This window comes from Molossus molossus, unplaced genomic scaffold (genome assembly GCF_014108415.1).
Source record: "Molossus molossus isolate mMolMol1 unplaced genomic scaffold, mMolMol1.p scaffold_m16_p_1, whole genome shotgun sequence".
Classification (NCBI taxonomy): Eukaryota; Metazoa; Chordata; class Mammalia; order Chiroptera; family Molossidae; genus Molossus; species Molossus molossus.
In genome coordinates, this window is record NW_023425344.1 from 34,854,720 (window position 1) to 34,870,746 (window position 16,027).

Here is a 16,027-nt window from a genome sequence, read left to right on the forward strand (position 1 = left end):
TCTGTTGGTCGTCTATTATGCACTTTTTTAAAAGCACAAAAATTAGAACTCGATATCAATACCCTCAAGCTCTACCGCGATGAGCAGTGAACATGCTGAGTTATTGGCTCCAAGTAGCGTTCACTCTCCCAGTGTTGTCCAGCCCTTTACCGTCTTCATTCTGTTGGGTTGTGGTTACAGCGCAGGTTCTACAGCCTGGTCACCTGGGATTAAATCCCATCTCCAGCACTTACTATCCTGAAACTGCACAAACTCTCAACTTCCATAAAATAAGGGAAATAAAAGTATCTCCCTTCATGAGGCTGGTCGTTAGAGTCAAATAGATCAATACATATATAAATAGTTGAAATAGTTCCTGGCACACAGTAAGTTCTCAATAACTGTTCGTTATTACTACACAGTGATAGTAATGAAAGTAAAACTGTCTTCCTCAGGGTCACTGAGGTCCTTTAAATAAGCACGAATGTCCTTTCGCCAGCAAAGCAACATGGCTAAGGACATTTTCAAAAGCGAATCACAACCCACTTCTGGAGTGAAATACGGTGACGAGTGCATGCTAAAGTATTTATAGGAGACCACATTGTTTCAAGGTTGTTTGGCTCCAAGTGTTTCAGCCCTATTTAACAACGTTGAAGGAACTGTCTAGAATTCCAGTAGTAAGAGCCAGACTTGACTGGTCACCTGCAATGAGAGCACTGAGCACTGTGACTGGCCAAGTAGCGCTGCCTCAGAGATGTTCACATCCTAAGCCCCAGAACCTGTGAACACGCTACCTTACACACCTCACGTGGCAAAAGGGATGCTGCAGATGTCAGTTAAGGAATTTGAGATGGAAAATATATCCTGGATTATTCAGGGGAGCCCAAGGAGAGGGAGGGGAGAGAGTGTGCCAGAGCCACGCAGTAAAAAGATTCCATGGGCCATTGCTCATTGTGAAAATAGACAGGATCCCCAGGCCAAGGAATGCAGGAAGCCAGTCTAGAAGCTGGAAAAAACTGAAGTGTCTCCTAGAGCCCCAAGAAGAAATACAGTAGAACCAACACATTAATTCTAACCCAGTGAGACTTGTTTTGGACTTCCAACCTCCACAATTCTAAGGTAATGCATTTGTGTTGTTTTAAGCTACCAGGTTTATGATAACTTGTTACATCAGCAACAAGAAACAAATACAAGCACCTTGTTAAGTATCTTCACTGTAAACATCTACTGAGTTAGCTTCCCAAGAATCCTATGAAACAATCTATAATTAACTCTGCTTCATAGAGTTTCAGAGAGAAGGAAACTAAAGTTTATAAGAATTATTTAACTAACCCAAGAATTGAGTTGGGATATTACACATACACATGTACATACACCCACAGACACTTCTCACTTTGGACAAGGTATGCACTTTTTAAAAAATCAACCACCATATGCATGTAAAAAATTTATCCTCCTATTATGTGAGTTTGAAATTAATTCCCATCTTTATATCTCTAGCCGTGTGGTAACACATTTACATCGCATTTTCTATGTCAGAAACCTTGTATTTACTCTCTGCTGAGAACATAAAATCTAGTGAGAGGTAATTATCATCAAGATGTTTATAGATTAGTTGAGGGAATCGGCCATGTAGTCTAAAAATATCTGGAAAGTATTATCCTAAGCGAAACAAGCCAAACAGAGAAAGACAAGTATCATATGATCTCACTTATTTGTGGAATATAATGAACATAACAGTCTGAGGAATGGGGTAGTCCCAGAGACATGGAAGTGGGGTACAGACTGACAATCCCCAGAAGAGGGGGTGGTGGGGGAGAGATAAACCACAGAACTTATATGCATGTGTGCATGAACAGTGGACATGGACAACAAAGCTGGGGACAGGGCGGGGAGGGGGGAGGGGAAAATCAGTGGGGAAAAAGGAGAAACATCTGTAACAAAAATAAATGAATTAATTAATAAAAATAAATAAATAAATAAATAAAAATACAAACCATGCTACAAGTGCTTTAAGAATGATGCGTGTAGGCCAATCTGGTGACAAAAAATAGAGAAGTAGCTGTCATTTCGTTTGGGAAAGTCAGGCAAGAATGATTCTCGAAGTGACTCTTAAAAGATGATTAGAGATTTTCTAAGTTTGGGCAGAGCATTTGCTGGGAAGAGAGGGTGAGTTATGCTAATAGGGAATGGAGAACTTTCTAGACAGAGAAAAGTAGAAAAGATGCAAAAGCTAAGCAGAAAGTTACTAAGCAGCAAGTAATTTGCACTCAGGGGACTGGCAAGAGATGGGGAGAGGGAGTAGAAGCCAGACTGTAAAGGGCAGTTCCTGTTAAGGTTTGGAACTGACCTTGCTTTGATGGAGAACTTTTGAAGGCTCTTAAAGAGGGTGGGACGTTAGAATGACCCCTCCGGCAGCAGGCTGGTGCCGGAAAGGGGTCCAGTCTGGAGGATACTTAGAAGGCTACTGCAATCATCCAAGTGAGAGAAGAGTAAGGCTGGACCCAAGGCAAAAACTGTGAGAATAAAGGGAACATTTGGGAGAAAGCTTTCTAAGGCAAAGTTGTGAGAACATAAGGAAGAGTGAGAGGATCCCCCTCAAGGTTTCAGGTTAGACTTACTGAGTAAATGAAGGTACCCTCAAATAAGATAAAGGTGGTGGTCATCAGCGCTACTTATGAAATATTTTCAATTCTCTCCCATTCTACAAGTGCACATGCTTGGGTTACATTCTCTGGCCTCATTCTCTTGTCTCTTAACGTTTTTGATGTTGGTCAAACAGGTACAAACTTCCAGTTATAAGTTAAATAAGTTCTGGGGATCTAATGTATAGCATGGTGATTACAGTCAGTGATAATAATACTTTTTAAAAAGAAAGAGCATCCACTGATTTTTTTCTTTCTCTCTGGCACAATAACCACAAAGTTTCATGATGATGGCTGGTCCAGCAATTTACTCCCTGAATGACTTCAATAAGCAAAGCACAGATCCGCAACCCCCCCACCCCCACCCCCACCCCCGCTGCCACTGCCCCTGCGTCATCCGGCAAAGGACATAGAGCATGACTGCGAAATTGAACTTTGTTGTTCAACCACAAGGACTGGGGGATGATTTTTGTTACACAGTACAGCATAGCCTTTCCTGACTGATACAATAGATAATAGAGAATGAAAAATAGAATTTGTAGGAGCTTACTTTGGTCATTGTTCTTGATAATAGATACACTGAGTATAAAATGCCTGTGAAACATTCGGGGGGCGGGGGTGGTTAGAGGGAGGGAGCAGTCTAAATGGAGAGCAAGCCAAACAGTTCCTGAAATATGCCTCGCCAGACTCCCCCACAAACGTGTGTCTGTGTGTGTTCCCAGAGACACCTGCTTAGATCACATAGACACTCAAGTGGAACAGCCTGTTTTCTTGCCTGTCTCCTTGAAGGCAGAAGGTTTTCCATGCATGTCTGCCCCTGAAGCACCCAGCAGGCTTGGCACCAGGGTAGGCCTCGATAATACTTGTTGAGTATGACCGGGAAGGAAGTCAGAAGAGTGGATGGACCTGCCAAGAGAGGCTTGGGTGTGACGTGAGAGAGCGCTCAGCACAGACACCTTAACGTGTCGTGGAAAGTAGAGAACGATGAGCTTAGGGAAACGAAGAAAGAACAGACAGATGCAAGGAAAACCAGAAGTGGTCATTTGCAGGCAGAGCAGAAGAGCATTTCAAGAGGAAGGAATAGTGAAGACTGAGCAAGGTCACATCTGTAAGTCACACCCGCATGGAGGAAAGCTTGGCGGGCACCAGCTTACAGCGAGCACCCTCATCCAGAGCTGATGTGAACAAACACGGAAAGAAACCATAGGATCTTCCCTTTCAAGTCCTGCTCCACACACACTGGTTCCAAATGCTGCGCGTTGGATGAAAAGACACCGGCGGCCTTGGTAAGGGCGGATGTAAGAGTATGGAAAGGAGGGAAAGAGGAGATCAGATGGCAGTGGGCTAAGACTGACGAAGGCATGAAGTCACCTGGGGACCCTGTTAGACTGCCAGTGCAGCAGGTGAGGTGTGCCCACGACCCCAGGGTCAGCATTTCACACACTCCCGAGCGCTGCCACTCCGTGGACCACACTTTGAGCACAAGGCCTTCGGCTACCATTTCAAAAAGCCTCAGACTTCAGGTATCACATCCGGCCTGAGTAGTTAAAAATACATATATATTCTCAAGTTAGAGAAGTCTGTGGATCTGCACTAGAAGGGCCAGGGCTGTTAAAGAAATTTGTAGATTTAAATGAGGAACGTGGAGTCAGGTCACAAAGGGTCAGAGAGTATTTTAAATTTTGTGTGTAAAGAAATAAAGATCTGAGAGATTTTTCATTTCAAAGTGATATTCAAAATACATTATGTTAGGAAATTCAGATTCTTATCATTCCAAATCCTTGCTCTTAAGACATTTGCTAAGAGAACAACTATATTTTAGTTCAATGACCTCCAGCCCATCTGGCATTTTTAAAGAGGAAAGTCATTTTTGTAGAGGACAATTTCTCTTGAGCTCAAGGAGAATGGACTGTTTACCCTATCTCCTATGCTCGCCACCTCTATAATTTTTCTTTCTTCTTCAATGCATGACAAAAAAAAAAAAAAATTAACAGGCCACACACAGACTTTTCATAGTATTAAGAAAACTAGGAAGGTCACCTTAGGCCATTCTTCATGAATTTATAGCTAAAACAAAGAAAATTTATTTTCGATGTGGATGAGTGGAAGAGCCTTTGAAACCATGTCTTCAGCGGGTGGGGGCGGGGTTAAGAGCGTTCTAATGTGATTTTTTTGGACCATAACTTTGGTGGAATTAAATTGACATGAACAATGGTTTACAAAATTCAATGCAGGCCATCCCCCAAGCACCACATCTGTAAGACTCTTGTAATAACACCCCAGTTTTCTTCCCTGCCACCCACTCTATTCACTTCCGCTCTTTTTCCACACAGTTGTCAAAGGCTCTTTTTTGGTTGTTGTTAATCCTCACCGGAGGATATTTTTTTCATTGATTTTTAGAGAGAATGGAAGGGAGAGGGAAGGGGAAAAGAGAGAGAGAGAAACATTGATGTGAGAGAGACACATCAATTGGTTGCCTCACACACGTGCCCCAACCAGGGCTGGGGATCAATCAAACCTGCAACCCACGTATGTGCCCTTGACTGGGAATCAAACTCGAGACCCTTCCACACACAGGCCAATGCTCTAAGCACTGAACCATGCCAGCCAGGGCGAGGCACCATTTTTTATTTAACTTTAATTTTTATTTTTCAATTACAGTTTACTTTCAATATTATTTTGTATTGGTTTGGGGTATACAGCATAATGGTTAGTCAATCATATGTTTTACAAAGGGTTCCACCCAATATTTCCAGTTCCCAACTGACACCATACACAGTTATGACAATATTATTGACTATATTCCTTGTGCTATTCTCTACATCCCCGTGACTATTCTGTAACTACCGATTTGTACTTCTAAATCCTTTCATCTCTTTGGGGAAGGGGTTGGGGGACTAGAACAAAGGCACCTTTTAAAAGCCCCAACCAGAGCCCTGGCAGGTTTGGCTCAGCAGTTAGAGCGTCGGCTTGTGGACCAAAGAGTCTCGGGTTCGATTCTGGTCAAGGGCACGTACCTCAGTTGTGGCTTGTCCCGGCCCTAGTTGGGTGGTGTGGGAGGCATCCAGTCGATGTGTCTCTCCCACATCAATGTTTCTCTCTCTCTCTCCTGCTCTCTCCCTCCCTCCCACTCTATCTGATGATAAATAAATAAAATATCCTCGAGTGAGGATTAAAAATCAATAAATAAAATAAAGGCCCCAACCAAATCCATCACGTCACTCTCTCACTCTAACACCCTCATTGTGGAGTTAATGTCACAGGGCCACTCCCTCAGGGAAGGCTTCCCTCGCGAAGACTGGGTTCAGTCCATCCTCACGAGCTCTCATAGCGAAAATCTCTTCCCACCTAGGAGTCACCTCGGTTATAATTAATTGGTCATGTGACCTGTTCAATGGCCTTCTCCGTCACCGTGCACGGAGGCTATGAGGGGAGGCTTTATTCCAGCCGTGCCCGGCGCCTGCAGCACTGTGCCTGGCACAGTAAATGTTTGTTGAAGGAGTGATAGTATCAAGTCATATCTGCTATTGTATTTCTTTACACTTATGCTTGTCAAAATAATTTTACTTTCATTGCTAGTATAATGTAATTAATATAATACAGTATAATATAATATAGTAAATATAACAGTAATTTAGGAAGTATGTTCAGTGTCTGATAAAGTGCTCCATGGCAAAGGCTGACTCTGGTCACGTGATGGCAGTGGGGCCTGCTGCTGGTTTAGTTCTTACAAGAAATGAATTAACCTCTGAAAGTAGTTCTCAGGACTCAGCATAAAGTCCTACAAAACGTGTCATCACATTGCAAATCCAAGAGTCAGACAACTGTATTCCTTTCTAGCTACTTTGACATTAAAATATACTGTGCAATGGCTTGGTTTATGGGATTGTGGATTATAGGATTACTCTGACAATGGGTCATAGTATGAGGTTTTAATTCTTAGGGATAGAAATAAGATACACACATTTTAGTCTATTCTAAGTAAAATAAAACTATTGATTAAAATAATTATCTGATTTAATAATAATATTTATAAGCCAAAACCAATTCTTTACTTTCATAATAAATTTTGTCATTTATAAAAACACTGACAAATTTTATTTCATTTGACTTCCATAACAATTTTGAGAAACAAATAAGAATTGTAGTCCCCTTTCCCAGAGAAGGTAATGTATGTTACCTGGTCACACTTATGGGAAAATAAGTGCTCAGACCTTTTTGTGACAAGTTGTAAGTTCTTTCTCCTATGCCATATGGCCCTTCAGTATTAGACTATAACTTTAGAAATAAAACCTAGGTATAATATTGCAGCTTTTTCACTCTAATTTCTTTGAAAAACTTGAATCCTTATTTTGGAATCCAAATCTTTGGGAATGGTGTGGGCAGCTCGCACTATCTGCGGGTTTTAGAAACACAAAACTGATCTCAATGTGTGTAGCTCCAGCTTCCGCTTAGGGGTTGGGGTGAGAAACAATTTGCTCCCGCTCCCTTCCCTAGCCTGCTGCTAAAATCACTGCTCTTTCATCTTCAGAAACCGTTTCACCATCTTGACTTTATACATGACAGAAGCCCAAACAGACAAAATTAAAGACACACAGTGCATCTGTGTTTGTTAGCTCGGGGCTTTTATTACCTCTTCCCAATCAATAACCCTCTCACCATTCTCTCTCTGACTGTTCAGGCTGGAGCTCCTTTGGTACACAGCGGGCTCTCCAGTATCCCTTGGCAACCTGTGGACCCCGAAATAACTACGGAACTTTGAAAGAGCAGGGACTTGTAAACTCCAACCAAACAGAAGGTTTTTCTTAAATAAGCAGAATTTAATGAGGTTTTTAAAACAAAGATATAAAGTGATTCGACTGCTCATTACAACAATAAACATATCCATTATAAAATAGGAAATGTTTACTTGGTCAGATATTATTTCGACATCTCTGTATCAAACCAAGTGCATGACTAAAGAATACTTTTGAAGAATATGTCTGGAGCACTGTCTAAAGGTTACCTATATATATAAGCCAAAATAACACTTAAAAACGGTTACAGATTTTAACTTCTTCCAGTCAAGGTGGCAGAGCAGGAAGACAGGGTCCTGGCATCCTCCCACGACCACATCAAGGTCCCAGCTCACCTGAAACTAACATAATATTGTCCACCAATTGTAATTTAAAATTTTTAAAAAAAATTTGAGTGGCTACAAGTTGGTACACCTCCTAATTCCATACATAAGTGAAAAAAATTCTACTACCAGGTATAAACCCAAGACACAAACACGTGTCCACACAGAAACATACAGGCATGTTCACAGCAGCGCGATTCAAAATAGCTAAAAGCTAGAGACAACTCCAGTGTCCATCAGTTGATAAATTGATAAACAAAATGTGGTATATCTACATACTAGAATAGCATTTGGCCATTAAAAGGAATGATACATGCTGTGACAGGGATGAGCCTTAAAGCCGTTGTGCCAAGCAGAAGACGCCAGTCACACAAAGACCTCCTGTGGCCACACGCAGTGTCCAGCGGGGGGTGGGGGGATCCGCAGCGCCAGCAAGGAGAACATGATGGGCCGAGGGAAGACGTGGGGGGTGGGGCTGGATAACAGCTGAAGGGCGTAGAGCTCCTTTCTGAGATAATGAAAATGTTCCCAAATTGACTGGTGACACGCACTAATCTCTGAAGACACTAAAAAGCTATTGAATGCTATGTGAATTATGCATTTCAATAAAGCGGTACAAAAACAATGTAAAAATGTAATAAATAAATAAATGATAACCCACCTAAAGCACTGTTTTAATAACATCCCTCTTCTGCTCAGAGGCCTCGAAACACTGAGATACATTAAAGTATATTTTAAACTGATAGTCAACCCTGAGGATGAAAGAAAATAGTCTTCAATGTGTGTGAGCCACCGAACACGTTTACTATGAGAATCAAAGTTTCTTCATTGATGGTTGTATAACTAAGGGACCTTCTCCCAAACCGACCTTTCCGGGGATGACAGCTATGAACTCTGGACAAAAAAACAAAAACAAAAACAAAAAAAGCAACTACTGGAGGGCACCCGAGAGGAAGCAAAAGCAGGCCACTCTGGAGAGGAGTTGAGTCTTGGGAGAAGAGAGTGGCAGAGATGAGCTTCAGGGTTGTTTCCTGCCTCTAGCCTAAGATGGTGGTGATGGCACCATCTAGGCAGGGCAGCTCCGTCGCCAGTAGAAAACCCACAGTCTTCTGGGGCTGAGGTGTCTTCTCTGTCCCCCACTTACTTCCAGCCTCTGACCTTTGATGCGTCTCTCCTCCCCTGTCTTCCGTGAAACCCAGCATTTCTGGTCTCTTTTCTTCCTCTCTGACCATTCTTCCCACATCTCTAATTCTATTCTATTTCTTTGTCTTGCTCTTAAATACTAGCACCTCCAGGGCTTTGCTTGTAATGGGGGCACTTTCTCGTCCCAGTTCATCTGCTGAACTACCACTGAGATTCCCACGTCACTGCCTCAGAAACCCCTTCCCAGCTCCCCTCCGATACCTCCAGCTTCAGACCAGTGACAGTGGGGTGAGGGTGAAATTCTAAAGTCAGCACATAAGCCAAAGAGACAGGTATAGTCACAGTTTCCCTTGAAATTCCCTTCAGAAGGCAACATGGAGTTCTTATTCCATCCGTGTCCTGGCCCAGCCTGCATGGTTGAATTTGCTCAAGTTAATGCACTTAAAGTATGATTCCACTGTATTTGGTTGTCCCATGAGTATCTCCAACTTAACACGTCTGAACTAGACTTCCCACCTTCCCTCCCCTACCTGCACCCTACTCCTCCACCTGTACTCCCTATACTAACAAAAATCAAACAGGTTGCCCAAGCCAGAAATCCGGGGTCAACCTTGACTCCTTCCTCTCTCTCCCTCACACCAATTAGCCTTGGTGTCTGTATATTTTAATGCTCCAAGTGCCTTTAGTCAAGACTTTTACTTGAACCTTAGCCAGAGTCTCAAATTCATCTCCCCGCCTTCGTCCCCTTCTGCCTCCAACCCTCTGTCGTATAAACAGGTCTGCTGTCTTTTGCAAACGTAAACATGATCAGATTGCTCCACACTTAAAAAGATCAGCCAGCCCTGGCCTGTGTAGCTCAGTTGGCTGGAATGTCATCCTGTACACCAAAAAGTGGTGAGTTGGATTCCTGGTCAGGGCACATACCCAGGTTTCGGGTTTGATCCCCAGTCGGGGCACATGCAGAAGGCAACCAATTGATGTTTCTCTCTCATGTCGATATCTCTCTCTCTCTCTCATAACAATAATTTTAAAAAAGGATTTAAACCTAGAAATCTAAAAAAAAAAAGATGAAAGAAAAGATCAGCCCATGGTAAACCACTACCCATAGCAGTGGTAGCATTTTGTAGCAAAAAAAAAATATTATTTACAAATAAATATCATATAAGATCATAATATCTACAACAGAGACATGAGCTGCATTTTATTGATAATAATTTACTTTATAAATTTTAAATGTATAACTTAGAAACTGATTAATAAGAAATAGGTAGTTTTGGTGAAATAAAACATTTTTAAATCATTAGGAGTACAATTAGATCTGCATCATGTTGCTATTTATTTCTGTATTTAATTTTATTGCACACATCCAAAAAAATTAGATTCATAGCAATAGGTAGCTACCAATGGCAATATTTTGGGGGGTTTTCCCCAACAACTCACATTTTAAACTCAGGATATTGTTCCTTTAAAAAGATAGCATGATCCAAATACAAATGAATGAATCTGTCAGCACAAATTACTTGGTTGCTGGTCTCCACTTTTAAAAGAATTAATATGTAACATTTAGTTTGAGTGTGCATTTGAGATCTATTTATTTTTTTAATAGAAAGTCAAAGCAAACAATTGCATAATTCTTAAGACTTTTTCTCAGATCCTTGGTTCTATGGAATAGAGTTTGAAAACTAATGACCTATGTGCTAAAGCCCAAACCCATTTGGACAACATGCAAGATTCTGTGTCGTTTACACTTTACCCACCAATCTAGCTGATCTCCTACCATGACCAGTTTTACCTCATTTCCCAAGCCCATCTCCATCTTTCATGGTTATACTTTTGCCCTTGCTTTTTTTTCAGCCAAATGTGACCCACACACTTACTGCCTTCTACCCGAATTTCTGTTAATTTTATTCTGAAGGTTAAAATGTGAATGCCCCATAAAGCCTTTTTGACTGCCCCCAAATCTCCTTGTCTGTACCTCTATCATCAACATGTGTTGTCTTGTGTATAATCACTTCTTCCTCTCGACTGTGAGTTCCTGAGAAAGAACTAACTTAAACATCCGTGAATTCTCAGGCACTTTCAGTTTCTGCTGGTGTGCTGGTTAGTAATCATTCCTTAAATGTTTTGAATTAATTAATCTATTAATTATTATTAATAATAATAACTAGGAGAGGAATTATAGTGGCTAAAACTGCAGATTTGCATAGTCAACAGATAACCCAGGTTAAATAAGCACTAAGTAGAAGTCACTCTTATAAATCATGCCAATTTTAATATTGACCTCATTTTCCTTTAAGAATGACAACACTCACCAACAAAGAAAAGCAGGACCACCAGCAGGACAATGAGAGCACAGATGCAGGGAATCAGGACCAGCAACAGGAAACGGAGGACATTAGTTGTCGTCAGCTGCTCAGAGCAGCCATCACCCACGGTGCCTTCATCAGCTCCCAAGACCTAAAGTAAAAGAAATATGAAACAGGGTTTGAATATTACAAAGCGACTCGTTACATGGCATGACATTGTGAAGTGCAGCCATCCATTCAAAGCAGCAGCATTCCTAAGAGATTTTACTGTGTGCACTTTAGGACATGAAATGAGGTTTAGTCACCAAATCACGCTGACAAGTGAACAAATAACGGTACAGCCGCATTCAGAGCAGAGCAAATCATCTGTTTCTGGAATGTTTTTCAGAACTTCATGAATTTTCATGATATTGCATCTTGATTTTTTTTCTAACATATTTGCCAATTTGGTGTTATTCCAAAGGGCCATAAATAACTATGGCAAGAACTGACCTTGGTCCAGAGCTATAAGCAAAGACTGCCTAGTACAGTGATAAGATACTGGTGAGTAGGTGTAGACAAGACATTATCCAGACTTCACTCTTGTTAGTCTCATTAGTCCTAATCCAACTCTGCATGAATCTGGATAAAATAAGTTTTCAGCCATTAATAATTCAGCAAGTTTTAATATTACTGACCATGTACGCAATGACAAGTTAAACAATAAAAAAGATCCTGTCCCGTTGGCCAGTTGAACACTGACGGTCCCCAGGGCCTTCTCCGCTGTCCGCACTGGCCCTGCAGCCCCTCCACTTGTGAGAGGATGATGAGGTGCAATAGTGATGGTTCAGAGAAAGTTCTCGTCTTCAAATACTTTACATTTTGCTTAGTTCAATCTCTTGCCAGAAACAATGTCTGGAAATTCATTTATTGCAAATGACTAGCTTTGTGCAGTGATTTTTTCAATAGGAGTCTGAGATGGAATTCAAAGTGATTTGAATCACTCACTATGAGCAACTCTTATATATATATACGTGTTTAATTAAATTTATTGAAGTGACATTGGTTAATAAAATTATACAGGTTTCAGGTATACAATTCTACAGTACATCATCTGTATATTGTGTGTTCACCACCCCAAGTCAAATCTCCTTCCATCACCATTTATCCCCCTGTACCCTCTCCTACCTCCCCCACCCCCTTCCATCTAGCCATCACCATACTGTTGCCTGTGTCCATGAGTCTCTTTTTTTTATATTTGCTTAATCCCTTCACCCTTTTCACCCAGGCCCCCAAACCATACGCCCTCTGACAGCTGTAGATCCTCTGTATCCATGAGTCTGTCTCCACCTTGTTTATTTTGTTCATTAGATGCTATATATAAGTGAAATCATATGGTACTTGTCTTTCTCTGACTGGCTTATTTCACTAGCATAATAATCTCCAGGTTCATCCATGCTGTTGCAAAAGGTAAGATTTCATTCTTTTTACAACTAAGCAGCATTCCATTGTGTAAATGTACTACAGCTTTTTCATCCACTCCCCTACTGATGGGCACTTGGCCTGCTTCCAAATCTTGGCTACTGTAAATACGTTGCAATGAACATAGGGGTGCGTGTATTCTTTGAAATTAGTGTTGATGGTTTCCTTGGATATATTTGCAACTCTTCGGAGGGGTTCCTCGTGGTTTTTTCTTGGAGTTCAGACTCTCCCTCATGTTCTCCTCTGACAGTTTCAGAGCTTGAACTACAACCTTGGTGAAACTGTCTCCTGAATCTCTGTGAGTCTCAAACTTTCTTTCAAGTGATAGCACATATTTCCAGTTCCTAGTGCTTAACAGCATCTCTCTCTCTCTCCTGGAACACTACCATAAGCTTTTTACCATGCTTAGTTCTCTGACGTTTTGTGGGCTTTTTAAAATCTGTCCTCAAACCTATGTCCCACTGTCCTAACTCTCTCCTTCTTTCTTATCCAAAATGCTCCCAGAGTTCGTATTCATTGTCCAAATTTCCTCACTTACTGTTTACTCTTGTGGCCCCTACCATTTGGCACCCACTTCTGTCACTACACCAAACAGCTTTTGCTGCGATTCCTAGCAACTGCCATGTTGCTATATCCAAATAACACTTTCCAGACCTCATGGAATGACAGCTCAGTATCATCAGAGAGATGCTCAGTTAGCTCCTCCCATTTCTTCAAGCACCTCCTTCCTTTGATTTGTCTTTCTTCTACCTCTCAGGTCATTCCTTCTCTCTCTGTAAGCCCGTCTCACGTCCACTCTCTCTCCGCAGTGTCACCCGCACAGATGGCATCGACTGCCAGCCCTGCACATGTGACTTACATTTTTAAATGGCAAACACAGACCTTTCCTCTGAGCTCCAAACCTTTTTATCCAACCATTTGACATCCCCTCCATGGATGCTGCAAAAATACCTCAAACCCAACATGTCTGGAAACAAATAAATAATCGTCATTCCCATATCTGGTCTTCTTCAGGGTTCCCAACTCAGGAAAAGGTAATGGAGCACTTACCACGTGGCAGGCATTGTTCGGGCACTGGGGACACATCACCGTGCAGCCTCATAGTTCCTACATTCTAGTAAAAATGACCATCAGGTCTCCCCAGAAATACTGCAAAGATGTCCCCTTGTCTGGTCTACCTATATCCGTTCTTGCACTTGCTAATTTGTTCTCCACACCATAACCAGCATGAGAAAGAGGCTGTGTAGCACCAGATGATGTGAAAAGGCAACATGAAAAGTGATCCCCAAACCGACCTAACTCAAGAGATTCAGAGCCTGGAGCCAGAGCCGACCATGAGAACCACGTGTCCAGTGGATCAGCAGAGCTTGGAGAAGGCTTTGGACTTCTGCAGGGACATATGAGGGTTCAAGTCCCTTTTATTAAGATTTCAAAGGTCAAAGAGACCACAGTTGATATTTCAGGGACATTGGTCCTTATCCTGTTCTACCTTCCTGCAGCACCTGACTTGATCAACACGGCACATTCCTAGGGAAGCTTCCACAGCTGCAATGGCAGAAGCTGCACAAGAACAAGGAGATCCCTGTCCATCCATCCTGCAGATGGAAGACTGATCGCTGGGTCAAGGCCAGGACTCAACAAACCGCCAGCGAACCAGAAGTATCTGCCTGGGGATACGGAGTGTCTCTCCAGGCAGGGTCACCCAGAGAATTCTAGAGATGGAAACAGCTGCTGACAGTCAGGTTACAACAAGGCAGAAGTTCAGCCACAGGGGTGCGGGTGCCTCCCTAGGGACAACAGCCAGCTCCGCCCAGACCACCCTCCTGCGGAGCGGGCTGCGTGTCTGCGCGCTGTACACACTTGCTCCTTACTCTCACTGTTGGGTTAAGTAAGAGATATTTTTTAATCATTTGGACCCTCCCACATAATAAATTTTATATTTTAAGATATAGAGTAGGGTCAGCAAAGCCAGCCCACTGCCTGTTTTTATACGTAAAGTTTTATTGGCAGAGAGCCACGTCTGTCCGTTTGTATAACGTTACAGCTGCTCTCCTGCTACCACACGGAGTAGCTGCAACACAGTCCTGTGGCCCAAAAGGACCAAAATATTTACGAGCTGGCCCTTTCCAGGAACAGTTTGCTGACCTGTGATATATACAGGGCATCAATGTGTATCTATCTATATATATGGGTATTTAAAAATCTATAAATGTAATATAATAACCAAATTAAAATATACATTCTTTAAGAGGATCAGATTTTTATCTCTTCATACAGGCCCATAATGAAACCTGATAAAACTTTGTAGGTGGCAAGTGGCAATCAAAACTGCCTAATTTTTGCTGTAAAAACATGGTTACTTCACAAAGGTTCAAACATGAAAATAATTTTCAAAATAGAAAACAAATGTATCAAGACTGTAAGTGTTAGAAAAAGGAAAAACACAAGTTTCAGGAATATTCTCACTGAAATATTACTGCAACATGCATTATAAACTATAACAACCAACAAATACTCATAAGATTATAAAGCTAGAAAGTACAAATTTATTCCTGCTTCCGTTAAAACATAATCATAGCATAAATAATACTAACACAGCTGTATGTCTCTAAATGTATAAATATTACTCTTTTCTCATGAGTGCAGCCCAGCATCCAGAACAGCACCTGAACACCGCCAGAAATGGATTAATACCTGCTGAATAAATGAATGAATTAACGCACCCAGACAGAAATTGCTCTGCACATAATTATGCAAATAACTGCTTTTTTTTTTAATGACATACACCTTACAAAGACTATTGCTGAATAAATAAATAAATAAAAAACTTGGAGGAGAAAATGCATTTGGTTGAAGAGTAAAAACTTTTTCTTTTCAGGGAAAATGTACTAAAATTAACAAAATCAGTTCTCACTGCGATTATTAGTTCGGTGCATACTCACATTTCCCATTATGAGCTTCGAGGTCAGTTAGAAAGTTTTGTGCTTCAAACTTTCAGTTGTGACAGGCAAAATTTTTTAAATACCACCTATGTTAACATGAAAACAAGTGGCCTTGTAACTCTATTAACCCCTAAAACAGAGGTTCCCCAGACCTCCTTGGTTCGCAGCACCCAGGTAATTTTTTCAGTAGTCCTAGGTCAAAAGAAATGCCCACCAGCTCCATTTATTAAGTAGTATAGTCCAACAACTTTATAAATATTTGTATCCTAAAAACTTGGTAGCCATTTAAAAAAATATATTACAAATAAATTAGAATTTAAAAATATTTTCATGTCATTCTTAACCACAATTACTTACTAATGGGATGTCTGCATCTGTTGGGCTCTGCACGGACCTCACGTGGGAATCAGGTTGGAAACCACCCCCTGTTGC

General features: G+C 41.4%; 1 protein-coding gene across 2 annotated transcripts in view; it reads right to left on the reverse strand.

Moving 5' to 3' along the window:
* The window catches only part of CORIN (corin, serine peptidase), a 199,200-nt gene that overhangs the window by 159,811 nt on the left and 23,362 nt on the right, over positions 1 to 16,027 (reverse strand). For both annotated transcript variants that reach the window (XM_036263520.1, XM_036263514.1), the window contains exon 2: positions 11,199 to 11,343. In XM_036263520.1, the coding sequence (XP_036119413.1) occupies positions 11,199 to 11,343 (145 nt within the window). The remainder of the gene's footprint in view (positions 1 to 11,198; positions 11,344 to 16,027) is intronic.